Raw genomic sequence first — 20656 nt, 5'->3', positions numbered from 1 at the left:
TGATGAAAGTTTTTCTTTTTCGGGCCACCCTGCCTTGGTGGGAATCGGCCGATGTTTACCTGGAGTTTACCTGGAGAGAGTTCCGGGGGTCAACGCCCCCACGGCCCGGTCTGTGACCAGGCCTCCTGGTGGATCAGAGCCTGATCAACCAGGCTGTTGCTGCTGGCTGCACGCAAACCAACGTACGAGCCACAGCCCGGCTGATCAGGAACTGACTTTAGGTGCTTGTGTTAATAAAAGTAATAAAATAAAATTTGATCACATCTGATTAAGATACACCATTTATAGAAATGTGTTATAAAGAATAAAACCTACAAAAATAAGCTTTAGAACATTTTTGTGCCTGTAGTTTCATTTGAGATTTTCCAGACAGTTAACTAGTAATAGGAGATGTGTGTACAGTGGTAAGTTTGAAGATGTTCTGTTTATTCATCTTAAGATGCAGAACTCTACTCTATGATTAGCAAAACTTTGGTTCTGAAAATAGCCACAAAAAGTGTCTAATTTCAATAAGAAGCAAGTATTAATTTTCATAAGAAGCCTTGATTTATGAACATATGTGAGCATTTAATGATTAAAGTCAATACCAAATGACAGTCTTGTGATATTGTACAAAAAAAGAAAACATCTAAGTATTATAGAAGACAAAAAAATATTTGAACTACAATGATAAAGCATAAGGTGTCCCTTCCAAGGAGACCTAAATAAACAATAGAACAATAACTTTCTTAATCCAATATTTTCCAGACTTACATTAACGACAACTCTGCCAGCATTTTTTTTCATTTCTCCCAACATAGCAGAAAGTAGGGAGCTCTTGCCAGCCCCAACAGGTCCCACCACTGCTACCAGCTGCCCCACTTGCACCTCCAGTTCCACATGTTTCAGAGACCAGCTGGCCTCTCCATTCTCTCCCTCCCAACTGAACTGACCATCAATCACTTTCAGAGCACTGGCTGTGAGGAAAACAGGGATACAGAGGTGCTGTGATATAATGCTGCAAGGGTACAGGCACCCCACACTTCATGATTGATGAATTCCACCAAAACCTGTCACTTAGCAAAATTACATTTGATGAAGACCAACTTCCCAGACTTTCATTATGTAATTGAAATTACATTCCCCATAAAAGATTAACACCAAATTTGTAAGGAAGTACAACATATGCACCAATGGCATTTAGGCATTGCTTAATAAATACAATGGAAAAATAAAGAACATACAAGGTGAAAAGAAGAACACTAACTATGGAAAGCTGCAGAGAATCTTGCACTTTCTGTGCCAGAAAAATAATGGATATTTTTATGAAATCTACATACAGTGGTACCTTGGTATACATCCTTAATCTATTCCAGGCCCTTGGACTTATACCAAACAGGACATATACCAAACAAATTTTCCCATAAGAAATATAGGGAAAACGATTAATCCGTTCCCATGAAAAAAATCCTTTTGTTATTGGCATATTATACATTGATGGGGTTGTATAAAATAATTTAAACACTGCTTAATATGAAAATATGTAATTTAAACACTGCTTAATACTAAAATACACACATAAATACAAAAGAATTAGATGTAATAAATGCAAATTTAACCTCACTTTACTTTGCTGAAAAGAGTCGAGTGCCTACTAGGATAGTGCTGAGAAGGGAGGAGGAGGAAATGTTGTTTGGAAGGAGAGTCCCCTTCTCTTTTCTGTCTCTTTTCCCTATTTGGGCCTGGCTGAAGCTCACCAGGTTTGACTTTTACTAAAAATCTGTCCGAAGAACATTGCTTCTGCCTTCTCCTCAGGATGTTTCGGAAATGTGACACTGTCTGGTCATTCCAGACAATGCTATTACGTTTTGTGTGGGCTTTGTTGGGGTGGTACTTCTCTGCAAAGTTTTTGATGTCCATCCATTTGGCAAAGATTTCCTTGATTAATGAAGCAGGGGCTTCCTCTATCTCCTCTTCCGAGCCTGATGAGAGTACATCCATCTTAGTCTTGTGCTCCTCCTTCTCAAGTTCCTGCAGCTCCTCAGTGGGCAGTTCCTCCCTGTGCCCCTCCAAATTAATTTACCTGGATGTAACTCATAAGGTACATACCAGTAAATGGTAACAAAGATAATTATTCTTTATCAAGGTTACAGAGACAAATAGGAATTTTAGGACACCTAGGTCGCAAAAAATGTCCCCATTCGATACCTACCATAATCTTTCTCTCCACAAGTCACTCTGGACCTATATTAATTTCAAATGAAATATACATTACCAGGAATTATGGTAAACATTAATATAAATTTGTGGACTGTATGTTAAAATTAATAAATGATTACATATACACATTTATGCAACAGAAGGTGAATTTATAATCATAAGACCCACCAATTAGTCTGGAGATTACAGTGTGTCATGCTAAGCCCCCCTCTCTGCCTAAATTTATGAAGAGAATACTGGCCAGAATTCCTACACAAATTAGACAACTTAGCTGAGGTTCCTGGAGCTGTCCTGTCCATCTGCTTAATGCTCACGTTCTGCAGGACTGCAAATTCAACAATTTCGGCTCCTATTTGAGAGGTTTTAAGCCCAATAAAACCCCTAGAGCAACGAAAATTATACACGTTACATTAGCATGCTTGTACCACATTCAAAAAAACAATGGCGTCTCCCCCCTGCTCCTCAGTGCAGGCACAGAGCTTCTCTCTCGATTCTCTTCTTTAAAATACACTTTAGAGCAATAGTAATGTACTAATCAGGTATATTTACATTATACAGCATAATTTTGGGAATTACTTTTCCACAATTCTTCTTCTTATTATTATTATTATTTCTGTTATTAATTTAGGGAAGTGAAGCTCTATCATTAATATATTATTATTATTATTATTATTAATTTAGGGAACTGAAGCTCTATCATTATAATAATAATAATAATAATATTAATAATATTAATAATATTAATAATAATAATAATAATAATAATAATAATAATAATAATAATAATAATATATTATTAGTAGTAGTATTATATTGTTGTTATTATTATTATTATTATTATTATTATTATTATTATTATTATTATTATTATTAATTTATGGAACGGAAGCTCTATCGTTATTATAATAATTGAAGAATTGCTGCACAATTTTATGTAACACGTTGTATAATTAATGTAACATGGTTCAGTTTGTGGGAAGGAAAAAAAATTATCTTTTGCTCAAGCGTCCACCTTGTTGTAGAGCAGCCGGGGAGCCATCCATTACCACTCCCCGACACCAACCCCCACCATCCCAGCATTCGTAATTCATAGGTGTCCAGTCTTTCTCTGCTACAAGGCAGCTGTGTTTGTCAATTGTATGATATTTTAATTACTATATCTTGTATCTGCCAAGCAATCATGACACCCAATAGCCATACTAGTGTTGCTGAAAGTAGCATGAAGAGGTATAAGCACTTAAGTCTTAGAATTAACAAAGATATTAGACAAGAGATAACCTGTAGCTGTAACTGAAGTGTTACTTTGTACACAGAAAAAGAGGTTAACATGAGTTTGTGACTGACTTACTGAATGACCGACTTACTGAGTGACTGACTTACTGAGTGACTGACTTACTGAGTGACTGACTTACTGAGTGACTTGACTGACTTACTGAATGACTTGACTGACTGACTGAGTGACTTGACTGACTTACTGAGTGACTTGACTGACTTACCGAATGACTTGACTGACTGAATGACTTGACAGACTTACTGAGTGATTTGACTGCCTTACTGAGTGACTTGACTGACTTACCGAATGACTTGACTGACTGAATGACTTGACAGACTTACTGAGTGATTTGACTGCCTTACTGAATGACTTGACTTACTGAGTGACTTTGCTGACTTACTGAATGACTTGACTGACTTACTGAATGACTTGACTGACTTAATGAATGACTTGACTGACTTACTGAGTGACTTGACTGACTTACTGAATGACTTGACTGACTTACTGAGTGACCTGACTGACTTACTGAATAACTTGACTGACTTATTGAGTGACTTGACTGACTTACTGAATGACTTGACTTATTGAGTGACTTTACTGACTTACTGAATGACTTGACTGACTTACTGAAGGACTAGACTGACTTACTGAATGACTTGACTGACTTACAGAATGACTTGACTGACTTACTGAGTGACGTGACTGACTTACTGAGTAACATGACTTACTGAATGACTTGACTGACTTACTGAATGACTTGACTGACTTACTGAGTGACTTGACTGACTTACTGAATGACTTCACTGTAATATATTATTATTATTGCTGAGAAGAAAAAGAAAATGATTTCCATGGAATTAAAGCTTGGGGTGCCAGGTGTAAATGATAATGGGAGCCCTTTGATTGAACTTTGTATAGAAAGGGGTTTAGTTATAGGTAATACATATTTTAAGAAAAAGAGGATAAATAAGTATACACGATATGATGTAGGGCGAAATGACAGTAGTTTGTTGGATTATGTATTGGTAGATAAAAGACTGTTGAGTAGACTTCAGGATGTACATGTTTATAGAGGGGCCACAGATATATCAGATCACTTTCTAGTTGTAGCTACACTGAGAGTAAAAGGTAGATGGGATACAAGGAGAATAGAAGCATCAGGGAAGAGAGAGGTGAAGGTTTATAAACTAAAAGAGGAGGCAGTTAGGGTAAGATATAAACAGCTATTGGAGGATAGATGGGCTAATGAGAGCATAGGCAATGGGGTCGAAGAGGTATGGGGTAGGTTTAAAAATGTAGTGTTAGAGTGTTCAGCAGAAGTTTGTGGTTACAGGAAAGTGGGTGCAGGAGGGAAGAGGAGCGATTGGTGGAATGATGATGTAAAGAGAGTAGTAAGGGAGAAAAAGTTAGCATATGAGAAGTTTTTACAAAGTAGAAGTGATGCAAGGAGGGAAGAGTATATGGAGAAAAAGAGAGAAGTTAAGAGAGTGGTGAAGCAATGTAAAAAGAGAGCAAATGAGAGAGTGGGTGAGATGTTATCAACAAATTTTGTTGAAAATAAGAAAAAGTTTTGGAGTGAGATTAACAAGTTAAGAAAGCCTAGAGAACAAATGGATTTGTCAGTTAAAAATAGGAGAGGAGAGTTATTAAATGGAGAGTTAGAGGTATTGGGAAGATGGAAGGAATATTTTGAGGAATTGTTAAATGTTGATGAAGATAGGGAAGCTGTGATTTCGTGTATAGGGCAAGGAGGAATAACATCTTGTAGGAGTGAGGAAGAGCCAGTTGTGAGTGTGGGGGAAGTTCGTGAGGCAGTAGGTAAAATGAAAGGGGGTAAGGCAGCCGGGATTGATGGGATAAAGATAGAAATGTTAAAAGCAGGTGGGGATATAGTTTTGGAGTGGTTGGTGCAATTATTTAATAAATGTATGGAAGAGGGTAAGGTACCTAGGGATTGGCAGAGAGCATGCATAGTTCCTTTGTATAAAGGCAAAGGGGATAAAAGAGAGTGCAAAAATTATAGGGGGATAAGTCTGTTGAGTGTACCTGGTAAAGTATATGGTAGAGTTATAATTGAAAGAATTAAGAGTAAGACGGAGAATAGGATAGCAGATGAACAAGGAGGCTTTAGGAAAGGTAGGGGGTGTGTGGACCAGGTGTTTACAGTGAAACATATAAGTGAACAGTATTTAGATAAGGCTAAAGAGGTCTTTGTGGCATTTATGGATTTGGAAAAGGCGTATGACAGGGTGGATAGGGGGGCAATGTGGCAGATGTTGCAAGTGTATGGTGTAGGAGGTAGGTTACTGAAAGCAGTGAAGAGTTTTTACGAGGATAGTGAGGCTCAAGTTAGAGTATGTAGGAAAGAGGGAAATTTTTTTCCAGTAAAAGTAGGCCTTAGACAAGGATGTGTGATGTCACCGTGGTTGTTTAATATATTTATAGATGGGGTTGTAAGAGAAGTAAATGCGAGGGTCTTGGCAAGAGGCGTGGAGTTAAAAGATAAAGAATCACACACAAAGTGGGAGTTGTCACAGCTGCTCTTTGCTGATGACACTGTGCTCTTGGGAGATTCTGAAGAGAAGTTGCAGAGATTGGTGGATGAATTTGGTAGGGTGTGCAAAAGAAGAAAATTAAAGGTGAATACAGGAAAGAGTAAGGTTATGAGGATAACAAAAAGATTAGGTGATGAAAGATTGAATATCAGATTGGAGGGAGAGAGTATGGAGGAGGTGAACGTATTCAGATATTTGGGAGTGGACGTGTCAGCGGATGGGTCTATGAAAGATGAGGTGAATCATAGAATTGATGAGGGAAAAAGAGTGAGTGGTGCACTTAGGAGTCTGTGGAGACAAAGAACTTTGTCCTTGGAGGCAAAGAGGGGAATGTATGAGAGTATAGTTTTACCAACGCTCTTATATGGGTGTGAAGCGTGGGTGATGAATGTTGCAGCGAGGAGAAGGCTGGAGGCAGTGGAGATGTCATGTCTGAGGGCAATGTGTGGTGTGAATATAATGCAGAGAATTCGTAGTTTGGAAGTTAGGAGGAGGTGCGGGATTACCAAAACTGTTGTCCAGAGGGCTGAGGAAGGGTTGTTGAGGTGGTTCGGACATGTAGAGAGAATGGAGCGAAACAGAATGACTTCAAGAGTGTATCAGTCTGTAGTGGAAGGAAGGCGGGGTAGGGGTCGGCCTAGGAAGGGTTGGAGGGAGGGGGTAAAGGAGGTTTTGTGTGCGAGGGGCTTGGACTTCCAGCAGGCATGCGTGAGCGTGTTTGATAGGAGTGAATGGAGACAAATGGTTTTTAATACTTGACGTGCTGTTGGAGTGTGAGCAAAGTAACATTTATGAAGGGATTCAGGGAAACCGGCAGGCCGGACTTGAGTCCTGGAGATGGGAAGTACAGTGCCTGCACTCTGAAGGAGGGGTGTTAATGTTGCAGTTTAAAAACTGTAGTGTAAAGCACCCTTCTGGCAAGACAGTGATGGAGTGAATGATGGTGAAAGTTTTTCTTTTTCGGGCCACCCTGCCTTGGTGGGAATCGGCCGGTGTGATAATAAAAAATAAAATATTGCTGAGAAGAAAAAGAAAATGATTTCCATGGAATTAAAGCATGAATTCATAGATAAACAAGCGAGGTGTCCAGGTTTTGGGTTGAGGGGGAAGAGGGAGGGGGGAGCTGACTGGTAACTCAAATGTTGGCTCATAACTCAAAGCAAAAAATCGACCCGGGGCGGCTCGTATCTCAAAAAACTCATAAGTTGGGACACTCGTAAGCTAAGGTTCCACTGTATTTCACTAGAACTCCATTTTTTCTATCAAAGGATTACAAGAAACCACCTGTGGAAAATACTGTATATGTTCCAAAAATACAGTGTATTTTGTATGTAAATTAGTGAAATACATTGTAGTTAATAAAAATTAATTTGTAAATAGAAAAATGAACCAGCGACGGTGGGTTAGCATCGCTGGGGGGAGACGCCATTGTTTTGAAGTGGGCAAAGACACGCTAGTGAAATGTATAAATTTCGTCACTCTGGAAGTTAAATTGTGGTTGAAACCTCCCAAATAGGAGCCGAAATTGTTGGATTTGCAGTCCTGCAGAACATGAGAATTAGGCGAGTGGACAGGACAGTCAGGGAACCCCAGCTAAGTCATATCTATATTTATGTTGAAATTCTGGCCAGTATTTTCTTCATATTTTAGGCAGGGGTTTGTGTATGATACACCAAGTAATCTCCAGACAAATTGCTGAGTGTTATTATTATAAATTCTCCTTCAGTCTATATGTAGTCATTTATTAAATTTAACATACAGTCCACATATCTATATTAATGTTTACCAGAATTCCTGGTGATGTATATTTCATTTGAAATTAATATAGGTCCAGAGTGACTTGTGGAGATATGACAGTAGGTATTGAAGGGGGACATTTTTTGAGACCTAGAGTGTCCTAAAATTCTTACATGTCTCTGTAACCTTGATAAAGAATAATTATCTTTGTTACCATTTCCTGGTATGTATCTAATGAGGTTCATCCAGGTAATTTTAAATTTTCTGCTAGAAAAATGACAGGATGGATAATGAGAACCTTCAAAACTAGGGAGGCCAAGCCCATGATGACACTCTTCAGGTCACTTGTTCTATCTAGGCTGGAATATTGCTGCACACTAACAGCACCTTTCAAGGCAGGTGAAATTGCCGACCTAGAAAATGTACAGAGAACTTTCACGGCGCGCATAACAGAGATAAAACACCTCAATTACTGGGAGCGCTTGAGGTTCCTAAACCTGTATTCCCTGGAACGCAGGAGGGAGAGATACATGATTATATACACCTGGAAAATCCTAGAGGGACTAGTACCGAAATTGCACACGAAAATCACTCACTACGAAAGCAAAAGACTTGGCAGACGATGCAACATCCCCCCAATGAAAAGCAGGGGTGTCACTAGCACGTTAAGAGACCATACAATAAGTGTCAGGGGCCCGAGACTGTTCAACTGCCTCCCAGCACACATAAGGGGGATTACCAACAGACCCCTGGCAGTCTTCAAGCTGGCACTGGACAAGCACCTAAAGTCAGTTCCTGATCAGCCAGGCTGTGGCTCGTACGTTGGTTTGCGTGCAGCCAGCAGCAACAGCCTGGTTGATCAGGCTCTGATCCACCAGGAGGCCTGGTCACAGACCGGGCCGCGGGGGCATTGACCCCCGGAACTCTCTCCAGGTAAACTCCAGGTAACGTACTAGTTGCCCATTGGTCCTTGATCGAACTGGATATAATTAGTGAAGTCATTAATTAGTGAATTAATTACTTAATAATTATATGTGAAATGACAGAACTAGGTAGATATTAAGTCCACAAATTTACTTAATGTATAGGTAGTAGGTTGGTAGACAGCAACCACCCAGGGAAGTACTACTGTCCTGCCAGATGACTGTGAAACATAAACCTCTAACTGTTTTATATGATGGTAGGATTGCTGGTGTCTTTTTCAGTCTCATAAACATGCTAGATAACAGGGATATCTTGCTACTCCTACTTACACTTTGGTCACACCTCACAGACACGCACATGCATATATATATATATATATATATATATATATATATATATATATATATATATATATATATATATATATATATATATATATATATATATATATATATATATATACACATCTAGGTTTTTCTCCTTTTTCTAAATAGCTCTTGTTCTTTATTTCTTCTATTGTCCATGGGGAAGTGGAAAAGAATCTTTCCTCCGTAAGCCATGCGTGTCGTATGAGGCGACTAAAATGCCGGGAGCAATGTGCTAGTAACCCCTTCTCCTGTAAACATTTACTAAAAAAGAGAAGAAGAAAAACTTTATAAGACTGGGATGCTTGAATGTGCGTGGATGTAGTGCGGATGACAAGAAACAGATGATTGCTGATGTTATGAATGTAAAGAAGTTGGATGTCCTGGCCATAAGCAAAAGAAAGCTGAAGGGGGTAGGGGAGTTTCGGTGGGGGGAAATAAATGGGATTAAATCTGGAGTATCTGAGAGACTTAGAGCTAAGGAAGGGGTAGCAAAAATGTTGAAGGATCAGTTATGGAAGGAGAAAAGAGAATATGAATGTGTAAATTCAAGGATTATGTGGATTAAAGTAAAGGTTGGATGTGAAAAGTGGGTCATAATAAGCGTGTATGCATGGAAATATAAACACAAATGCAGTATAATGTGATCCTTTATTGACTACGTTTCGCCCACACAGTGGGCTTTTTCAAGTCACAAACAGAACTACCTGGGGTGGAAGGAACGCGAGTATTTATAGTCCGGTTCAGAATGCTGAGGTCAGGTGAAGAATGCTGCATCTGATGATGTACCGAGTGGGGTTATAGAGTCTAAAAACTTGGGTAGCTTGGATAAGTTTGTGAGCAGACCTTCTACAGTGTTCTTATGTGGGATAGCGATGAAGAAGTTTCTTGGCAAGTGGTTCAGCTATGTTATAGAAGCCACTATTCTGGTTGAAGTTGTCGGATATAGAAATAAGTGATGATTCCAGGATTCTTCGGAATTGAGTGTTGTCTTCTGTGGCGATAAGTCTTGAGTTTCTGTAGTTTATCAAGTGGTTGTGTGAATTACGGTGTTGTACGCAGGCATTCCTTGTGTCGTCAGACCTGCTTGCGTATTGGTGTTCTGAAATACGTGTTTGGAGGTCCCTTGATGTTTCGCCCACGTATAACTTGTTGCAGTCATTACAAGGGATTATATTAAAATGGTATAAAATACCGACAGGTTGTTAGGTAAGACACATATGCAACAGTTAGGTATCTTTATTATGAAACGTTTCGCCTACACAGTAGGCTTCTTCAGTCAGGTACAGAAAAGTTGATAGAAGCAGAAGATACTTGAAGACGATGTAATCAGTCCATCACCCTTAAAGTTTTGAGGTGGTCAGTCCCTCAGTCTGGAGAAGAGCATTGTTCCATAGTATGAAACAATATGGAGAAGAAGTGACAGGATGGAGCTTTTTATAGCGCCAAGAGGTGAGACATAGGCCACTAGGAGAGGTAAGAACTCAGATGTTGAGAGGTCAGGTCCCTCTCAAATCCAGCCCCTCTCACTAGTGGAAGTTGTCGAAGTTGATTGCAGGTCTGTACCAAGATACCCTTGTGTTGCAGTGTCTGACAGATTGAACATTAAAATGGTATAAAATACCGACAGGTTGTTAGGTAAGACACATATGCAACAGTTAGGTATCTTTATTATGAAACGTTTCGCCTACACAGTAGGCTTCTTCAGTCAGGTACGGAAAAGTTGATAGAAGCAGAAGATACTTGAAGACGATGTAATCAGTCCATCACCCTTAAAGTTTTGAGGTGGTCAGTCCCTCAGTCTGGAGAAGAGCATTGTTCCATAGTATGAAACAATATGGAGAAGAAGTGACAGGATGGAGCTTTTTATAGCGCCAAGAGGTGAGACGTAGGCCACTAGGAGAGGTAAGAACTCAGATGTTGAGAGGTCAGGTCCCTCTCAAATCCAGCCCCTCTCACTAGTGGAAGTTGTCGAAGTTGATTGCAGGTCTGTACCAAGATACCCTTGTGTTGCAGTGTCTGACAGATTGAACATTAAAATGGTATAAAATACCGACAGGTTGTTAGGTAAGACACATATGCAACAGTTAGGTATCTTTATTATGAAACGTTTCGCCTACACAGTAGGCTTCTTCAGTCAGGTACAGAAAAGTTGATAGAAGCAGAAGATACTTGAAGACGATGTAATCAGTCCATCACCCTTAAAGTTTTGAGGTGGTCAGTCCCTCAGTCTGGAGAAGAGCATTGTTCCATAGTATGAAACAATATGGAGAAGAAGTGACAGGATGGAGCTTTTTATAGCGCCAAGAGGTGAGACGTAGGCCACTAGGAGAGGTAAGAACTCAGATGTTGAGAGGTCAGGTCCCTCTCAAATCCAGCCCCTCTCACTAGTGGAAGTTGTCGAAGTTGATTGCAGGTCTGTACCAAGATACCCTTGTGTTGCAGTGTCTGACAGATTGAACATTAAAATGGTATAAAATACCGACAGGTTGTTAGGTAAGATACATATGCAACAGTTAGGTATCTTTATTATGAAACGTTTCGCCTACACAGTAGGCTTCTTCAGTCAGGTACAGAAAAGTTGATAGAAGCAGAAGATACTTGAAGACGACTGACCACCTCAAAACTTTAAGGGTGATGGACTGATTACATCGTCTTCAAGTATCTTCTGCTTCTATCAACTTTTCTGTACCTGACTGAAGAAGCCTACTGTGTAGGCGAAACGTTTCATAATAAAGATACCTAACTGTTGCATATGTGTCTTACCTAACAACCTGTCGGTATTTTATACCATTTTAATGTTCAATCTGTCAGACACTGCAACACAAGGGTATCTTGGTACAGACCTGCAATCAACTTCGACAACTTCCACTAGTGAGAGGGGCTGGATTTGAGAGGGACCTGACCTCTCAACATCTGAGTTCTTACCTCTCCTAGTGGCCTACGTCTCACCTCTTGGCGCTATAAAAAGCTCCATCCTGTCACTTCTTCTCCATATTGTTTCATACTATGGAACAATGCTCTTCTCCAGACTGAGGGACTGACCACCTCAAAACTTTAAGGGTGATGGACTGATTACATCGTCTTCAAGTATCTTCTGCTTCTATCAACTTTTCTGTACCTGACTGAAGAAGCCTACTGTGTAGGCGAAACGTTTCATAATAAAGATACCTAACTGTTGCATATGTGTCTTACCTAACAACCTGTCGGTATTTTATACCATTTTAATGTTCAATCTGTCAGACACTGCAACACAAGGGTATCTTGGTACAGACCTGCAATCAACTTCGACAACTTCCACTAGTGAGAGGGGCTGGATTTGAGAGGGACCTGACCTCTCAACATCTGAGTTCTTACCTCTCCTAGTGGCCTACGTCTCACCTCTTGGCGCTATAAAAAGCTCCATCCTGTCACTTCTTCTCCATATTGTTTCATACTATGGAACAATGCTCTTCTCCAGACTGAGGGACTGACCACCTCAAAACTTTAAGGGTGATGGACTGATTACATCGTCTTCAAGTATCTTCTGCTTCTATCAACTTTTCTGTACCTGACTGAAGAAGCCTACTGTGTAGGCGAAACGTTTCATAATAAAGATACCTAACTGTTGCATATGTGTCTTACCTAACAACAAGGGATTATGTATACCCCTGCAGAGGATGGAGGCTTGTCCTGTTTACTACTGGTGATGTCCTTGATGGTCGTGGTTGTGGAGGTAGATACTTGGAATGATGTTTTGGCAAAGATGTTGGAAACATGTTTGGCAATGGAGTTGGTGGGAAGGACTATGTATCTCTTCTCGGCAGTGTCTTCTCTGGGTGTGTTGAAGATGTTTAATGCTCACCGTCTGGTATTATGGCTAAGTGACTAAATACTAGTTTGTGAGTTTAGCAATGTGAATGCTTTTGTTTTGGCACAGTACATAGTTTCAGTATTGGAGTATCACAGGATTCATTATTTTAAGATTGAGATTAATATTTCTGTTTATGGTCAAATTGGTGAGTGAGTGTAAGTGTGAACCACTAGGTGGTATTCGTGTAGTTAGTCGACGGGGTGTATCAGGGAGATAAGATGTTTTCTAATGGTAGTTTTGAAGGTGATGAATGTGCCTGCAGTTCTAGAGTTCTCAGGTAGGGTGTTCCAGATTTTAGGGCCTTTGACATGCATTGAATTTTTGTAAAGGTTTAGTCGGACACGGGGAATGTCATAGAGATGTTTGTGTCTGGTGTTATGCCTGTGGGTTCTGTCATAACTATCAAGAAAGCATTTTAGGTCAAGGTTGATATTGGAGTTTAAGGTCCTGTAGATGTAGATTGCACAGTAGTAAGTGTGGATGTACTGAACAGGGAGTAAGTTTAGATCTATGAAGAGTGGGGGCCAGGAAAGTTTACGTACGATTAATAAATTGATTCCCTTGGAATTAAATGGTGTTCAATCAAATGTAAATGAAAATCTAAGGGAAAGTGACACAAGTGATATTGAAGATAATGCTGACCAAGTGATGCAGGAAAATGAAATTGTAGTAAGACCTACTAGGAAAACAGCCACTCAAGCCAGAACTGGCTGGAATCGTCTCCTAAAGGAAGGACTAATTTGAGTCATTTAGCAACGAACTCCGCCCGGCCGCAGTGCGGAAAATACTGTATATTTTCTGAAAATACAGTGTATTTTGTATGTAAATTAGTGAAATACATTGTAGTTAATAAAAATTAATTTGTAAATAGAAAAATGAACCAGCGACGGTGGGTTAACGTCGCTGGGGGGAGACGCCATTGTTTTGAAGTGAGCAAAGACATGCTAGTGAAATGTGTATAAATTTCATTGCTCTGAAAGTTAAATTGTGGTTGAACCCTCCCAAATAGGAGCCGAAATTGTTGGATTTGCAGTCCTGCAGAATGTGAGAATTAGGCGAGTGGACAGGACAGTCAGGGAACCCCAGCTAAGTCATGTATATTAATGTTTACCAGAATTCCTGGTGATGTATATTTTATTTAAAATTAATATAGGTGGAGATATACTTGTGGAGATATGACAGTAGGTATCGAAGGGGGACATTTTTTGAGACCTAGAGTGTCCTAAAATTCTTACATGTCTCTGTAACCTTGATAAAGAATAATTATCTTTGTTACTATTTCCTGGTATGTATCTAATGAGGTTCATCCAGGTAATTTTAAATTTTCTATACCACCCATTTACCGATTTCAACTATCCAATAAAGTGGTCAGAAATTGCAATTTTGCCAATTTCAAACAAATTTCAAAAGATGCTAATTTTCAAATAGGGTCCAGAATAAACAAGACAGACATTCCTGGCACTAAAATAACACTTACTCTGTTCATTAGTCATGTCCCCAGGCCCCTCTCTCATTTATTTTGCTTTCCACTTTGAATTTTTATTCTCACAAAAAATAGATTTACTGTTATGCAGACTACTGTATTAGTGTAGAAATGGTATAAATAATATCAGCACACTTGTGAAAGAATATTAGACTCACCAGTTGACGTGTATTGGACGTGTCGCATGATTTATTTACTTTTGACCTTTGGCAAAAATCGAACGTTTTTGCTACTTTGAGCTCATCTAATATGTCTTCCATTCTATAAAATGAGACTACAAAACCAGAATACAACCATAAATACCATACGAAAATACAGTGGAAAGTCGCTGTTTTAAATCAAAAACATTGCCAAAGTTTTTTTTTTTCTCATTACTCACTGTGTGCTACAGGATTTTTTTTATACTGTGAACACTGACCACATAGACCCATTCTTTCATATGTACGTCTACCAGCTTTCTCTCGCTAGATTTGAAGGTGCTAGAATTTATGCGTACTAGTACATCAACAACCCTGGTGCATAAGACGTACTAGTACGTCGGAAACTCTGAAAGGGTTATAGACCCTCAGGTTTTCAGAGTGGTAGATCAGTAGAGGCTTCAGTTTGCAATCCCCACTTGCATTGGTGCAGAACAAGAGAGTTAACCTATCCTTCATTAGCTTGTGCCCTGGTAATTCCTTCTCCTCTTTTGTAATATAGGTCCTGTTAGGCATTTTCTTCCAGACCCAACAATTAAAAACTTGTTGGGGAATAAAACCCTCAGCCTCCACAAATTCCCCAAACTCTGTAACAAAATCATTGATGGCATCTTTATCATTTTGACCCATACAAGTTCTAGCACGTGAGTTGTATTCCAAACAAAGGTCATATACCAAGCAAAAATTTTCGTGTCCAAACAGGACGTATACCAAGTTGAATTTACTCCAAAACAGATGTATACCGATATAATATTTTTTTGCAGAGACCATACATATCTGAAATATTATCCTACAAGAAATAATGTGTTAAACTCAAGAAAGCAGGCTACCATATACCTAACTTTACTCTTAAGCACAAATAGGTACCAGCAAATCACACTTACGCATTGAAGGTTCAGAGCACACAGCCATAGGATCCAACTCTGATGCATTCAGATACTTCTGCAACCTTGTCACAGCCACGCTTGCCTGCAGAGAAGGAAACAATATGATTGGTGTGAGAATTTATAATATTGTCAATTTATTACAATGGATAAGATAGCTGTTTGAAAGAAAAATATGAGCAGTGTTCTGGTGGAGAAATGCCACTTGTGGGGGCCACACAAAGATCATTACTTGCATGACAATGTTTGTAATTTATAGGAATGATTTTTCCAAAAGGAATAAAAAGCTACTGTATATGAATGTGGTTGTGGTTGATGTAAAATTCCTATGATTCCCACCAAGGTAAAGTGACCCAAAAAAGGAGAAAAATTTTCACTGTCATTTATTCAATCACTGTTTTGCCAGAAGCATGCTGACATCACAGTGCAGTGACCCTCCAAACTGCAACATTCCCATCCCTCCTTTGGAGTGCAGGCACTGTACTTCCCACTTCTAGGATACAAGTCCAACTAACCAGTTTTCCTAAGTCTTCTCATCAACATTATTTTACTCACACTCCAAAAGCACATAAGGTGGTGGGAATCCTCTCTAATGCACACTCACAACCCTATTGGAGGTCCAAGACCTTAGCACTCAAAATCTTTGTCCCCTCCCTCCCATCTTTCCTAGGATGACCCCTACTTCTCCTTCCCTCTATACAATTTATACACCCTCCTAATCTAATTTTGTTTCATCCTCTCTAAATGTTCAAATTATTTCAACAACTTCTAAGCCTTCTGAATAATAATTTTGGTAACCCCAGCCTTCTTTTAATACTCAAGTTCCAAATTCTCTGGATAATATTCACACCACAAAATGTCCTCAAACATGATAGCTGTACTGCCTTCAGCCTCCTCCTCAATGCAAGGTTTAAAACCCATGCCTCATACCCATACAACAGTGTTGGTACTAGTATACTCTGGTGCATTCCTCATTTTTTACCTCCATGGATCAAGTTCTTTGTCTTCACATGTTGTGCTCCGGGTTTTCTCGTGTTTACACGGTCGCTCTTACGTGCTAGAACTTTAATTTGTGCCATCAATCCTATACGATACATCCCTCTAGCGCCTGGAACCAATCTTGGGCGGAAAACATTATATACTGAGTCAAAAAAGGAGAATTAGTGTGCACTACCTAGCAGAGTTTACTGTCAGAGGGGAATCATAGGCCTGTGTTCCGTGTGGAAAAAAAATAATAATAATTGAACTTTTCGTGTCAGAGGAAAGAAAGTCTCCCTGATAACATTGAGTATACATAGTGTATAGTGTATACTACAGTGGCTCCCTAGTATATTGATGATAAAGGCTAAAGTGTCATTTGAAAACAGGTGAATTTGTAAATGAAGTGATAAGCCTATAGAGGCAGGTGCCAGAAGTCGCCAGAAACTTACCACAGGTCAGCTGTTTTTAATAATCTTCTTGGCCTGCTAGTGTACTCGCATATAATCTAGTGATACCAGTGAATAGCAGAATACAGTGTTGTAGTAGCAACTAACCAGTATTATAATGGTACTTAGTGGAGTGGAGTGACTTTCATTAGTTTCTTTTTCTTGAAATACCAGACATATACTGTGAATTTCATATAACCTGTAGTTACCAGCGGTCGCAATATACACAACGATAAGCAATTATTACTCCAGAAAAAGCGTCCTTCCTCCAAAATTTGCACCAGTCAACTATAGTGATAATGTATAGCATTTATTGTGGTGGAGACGGAAAAAAAAAAATAGAAAAGCTAGATACAGCGATTGATAAACAAGGGTTGAGGTCGACCGTTCGTCATTGTAGGAGTTGCCAGCAGTCACCGGCTCTTCAACACGCAAGTTATACTTTTGTATCAATCAAATCACATATTACTCGGGTAGATAATTTCCAGTAGATCCTTCATGTGTTAGCTCAAATCACCGACCAGTATGGTTTAAATAAGTGACCCACTGATCAGATCAGATCGACTGGTCCGAACCCTTGACTGGTCCGAACCCTGGACTGGTCCGAACCCTGGACTGGTTTCAAACGGTTCCGTTGGACAATAAAGCAGACTGTAAACGGATGGGGTTGTAGGCGCCCTTATAAACACAAACATTAAATATATGTCAGGAACGTGCACGGTAAGCTGTCCAATATACAAAAACAGTTAGAAACAGAAATACAAATAGCTAGAGCTTCATTTAAGGAGGTTATTAATAGAATATTCAAGAGGTTGCTAGTAGAATTGCAGTAAATCAACCATTCAAATCATTATGAAGCTGTGTGTAGTCTGTGGTCAGTCAAACAAACGGGCTTCCACATGCATAAATTGTCATTTTTGTGGAAATTGGTGTCACGCCCCTTGTGCAGATATCCAAGAACTAGCTACAAGCAGTATTAAAACAGGGAAGTGTTTTTGGGTATGCCCAAATGAGATAAATCTGTGGACTAAAATCACAAGGGTATTAAAAGAGGTCAACATCAAAGCTGCTTTCATAGAAAACCTGGAAGCTTTCTACAACAGATGGGAACATAAAAAGTCTGGGCTGAATGGTACTGCCCTTGATACTGGCCATGTAGTCAGAAACTGTAAGGCTGGAGATGAAGTCCTGGTAGTCAGTAAATGTGGGGCTGATAGTGCTGTCCTGGGAGACAGTAATGGTGAAGCTGGAGGTGCTGTCCTGGGAGACAGTAATGGTGAAGCTGGAGGTGCTGTCCTGGGAGACAGTAATGGTGAAGCTGGAGATGCTGTCCTGGGAGACAGTAATGGTGAAGCTGGAGATGCTGTCCTGGGAGACAGTAATGGTGAAGCTGGAGATTTTGTCCAGGTAGTCGGGAATTATATGCAGGAAGGAATACATATAAATGACCTCATAGGGGACAGGAGCCATAGTAGGGAAACAAGTGTAGTCAAAGATAAGATAAAACCAATATTGCAAACTAGAAATACCGCAGGAAATAGCAAACAAGAGGACTCCACTAGCAATAGTGAGGATATATTACCAAAAAAAACTGGTGGGAGCTCCATTGTTGGTGCTAGGGAGGATAGAAGTAAGACAGGGAAACATGCACCAACAGAGAATACAGTCACAGAAACCCAAGGCAAACAGAAACCAAGCCTGTGCACATACTATGCACTCGGTATCTGCTGGCATGGGAAATCTGGAAAAACAGATGGGACGTGCAACTATGACCACCCTAGAAAATGCCATGCCCATATGACAACAGGAAAATGCAAACTCCCTTCCTGTAAGCTTTTTCACCCTGAACTGTGTACCTCTTCAGTAGAGGAAAGACTGTGCTATAACTTAAATTGCCAGGCATACCATCTAAAGGGGACAAAAAGATACAAAACATCCAGGCCATGGGAAAACCTGGGTAGCCACAGCCACTCAAGAGGGAGAGGTTTTTTAGTGCCAGGAAGGAAAAAAAACTGGCAGGAAATGGCAGAAATCGTACACCAAATCCAGTCATTCCTGGAGTGGAACCACAGTCGATGGCCTCCACTCCAAACCAACAGATACAGATACTAATACCGGAAAAAAAATCCCCCCCCCCAGTACCAACAACACCACCAGTCCGATAACATTCTTCTTGGCAAATATACAGGGTCTACAGCCAGCAACAAACAACAAAATACCTTTCATCCGTGGACTGCTTGCAGAGGCAAAGGCAATGTTCGCGGCTTTCACTGAGATCCACATAAAGGATCACTTGAACAATGAAATATGGATCCCAGGTTACAACCTATACAGATGTGACAGAGTGAACAGGAAAAGGGGGGGGGGGGGGTGGCCTGTACATTGCAGAGTCACTTGTTTGCACAGAACTGCTAAATGCCTCAAATGATGTAGTGGAAGTTTTAGCAGTAAAGGTCGAGAACCAAAACCTAGTCATTGTGGTAGTCTACAAGCCTCTGGATGCAACATCCCAGCAATTCCAGGAACAGCTGTTAAAAATTGACCACTGTCTGGAAAATCTTCCAGCTCCTGCACCCAACATCTTGCTCCTGGGGGATTTCAACTTAAGGCACCTAAAATGGAGGAATATAGCAAATAATATTGTTGCAGTAATAACACCAGGAGGCAGCTCTGATGAAAACTCACACTCACGCGAGCTTTTAAATCTCCGCACAAAATTCAATTTAAACCAGCAAATAATAGAGCCTACTAGACTGGAGAATACACTAGACCTCATCTTCACTAACAATGATGATCTGATAAGAAATGTCACCATATCAAAAACAATATACTCAGATCACAACATAATTGAAGTTCAAACATGTATGCGCGGAGCCCCAGACCGACATAATGAGATTAGTCACGAGGGAGCATTCACCAAATTCAACTTCAATAACAAAAACATAAAGTGGGACCAAGTAAACCAAGTCCTAACCGATATAAGCTGGGAAGATATACTAAGCAACACAGACCCCAACTTATGCCTAGAACAGATTAACTCGGTGGCACTCGATGTATGCACAAGGCTTATTCCTCTAAGAAAAAGGAGGAGTAGATGTAAAATAGAAAGAGACAGGCGCTCCCTTTACAGGCGACGAAAAAGAATAACAGAGCTGCTAAAAGAGGTCAATATATCTGAAATGCGTAGGGAGACACTGGTCAGAGAAATAGCAAGCATCGAACTTAAGCTAAAAGAATCCTTTAGGAGTCAGGAATCGCGGGAAGAACTAAAAGCCATAAATGAAATCGAAAGAAACCCAAAGTATTTCTTCTCCTATGCCAAATCAAAATCGAGAACAACGTCCAGTATTGGGCCACTACTTAAACAAAATGGGTCCTACACAGATGACAGCAAGGAAATGAGTGAGCTACTCAAGTCCCAATATGACTCAGTTTTTAGCAAGCCGCTAACCAGACTGAGAGTCGAAGATCAAAATGAATTTTTTATGAGAGAGCCACAAAATTTGATTAACACAAGCCTATCCGATGTTATCCTGACGCCAAATGACTTCGAACAGGCGATAAATGACATGCCCATGCACTCTGCCCCAGGGCCAGACTCATGGAACTCTGTGTTCATCAAGAACTGCAAGAAGCCCCTATCACGAGCCTTTTCCATCCTATGGAGAGGGAGCATGGACACGGGGGTCGTCCCACAGTTACTAAAAACAACAGACATAGCCCCACTCCACAAAGGGGGCAGTAAAGCAACAGCAAAGA

The 20656-nt window shown here is 40.0% G+C and overlaps 1 protein-coding gene across 7 annotated transcripts in view; it reads right to left on the bottom strand.

Moving 5' to 3' along the window:
* Nucleotides 1–20656, bottom strand: part of LOC128685730 (ATP-binding cassette sub-family C member 3-like) — a 406756-nt gene that overhangs the window by 272668 nt on the left and 113432 nt on the right. For all 7 annotated transcript variants that reach the window (XR_011392357.1, XM_070087955.1, XM_070087954.1 and 4 more), the window contains exons 14-15: nt 15471–15555; nt 754–956 (exon numbers count right to left, since the gene is read on the bottom strand). Coding sequence is in view for 6 of the 7 variants with exons in the window: in XM_070087955.1 (XP_069944056.1) it covers nt 754–956; nt 15471–15555 (288 nt within the window). In the remaining variant the exon portion in view is untranslated. The remainder of the gene's footprint in view (nt 1–753; nt 957–15470; nt 15556–20656) is intronic.

Source organism: Cherax quadricarinatus, chromosome 23 (assembly GCF_038502225.1).
Source record: "Cherax quadricarinatus isolate ZL_2023a chromosome 23, ASM3850222v1, whole genome shotgun sequence".
NCBI lineage: Eukaryota > Metazoa > Arthropoda > Malacostraca > Decapoda > Parastacidae > Cherax > Cherax quadricarinatus.
This window is presented reverse-complemented; position numbering and strand designations above follow the sequence as displayed.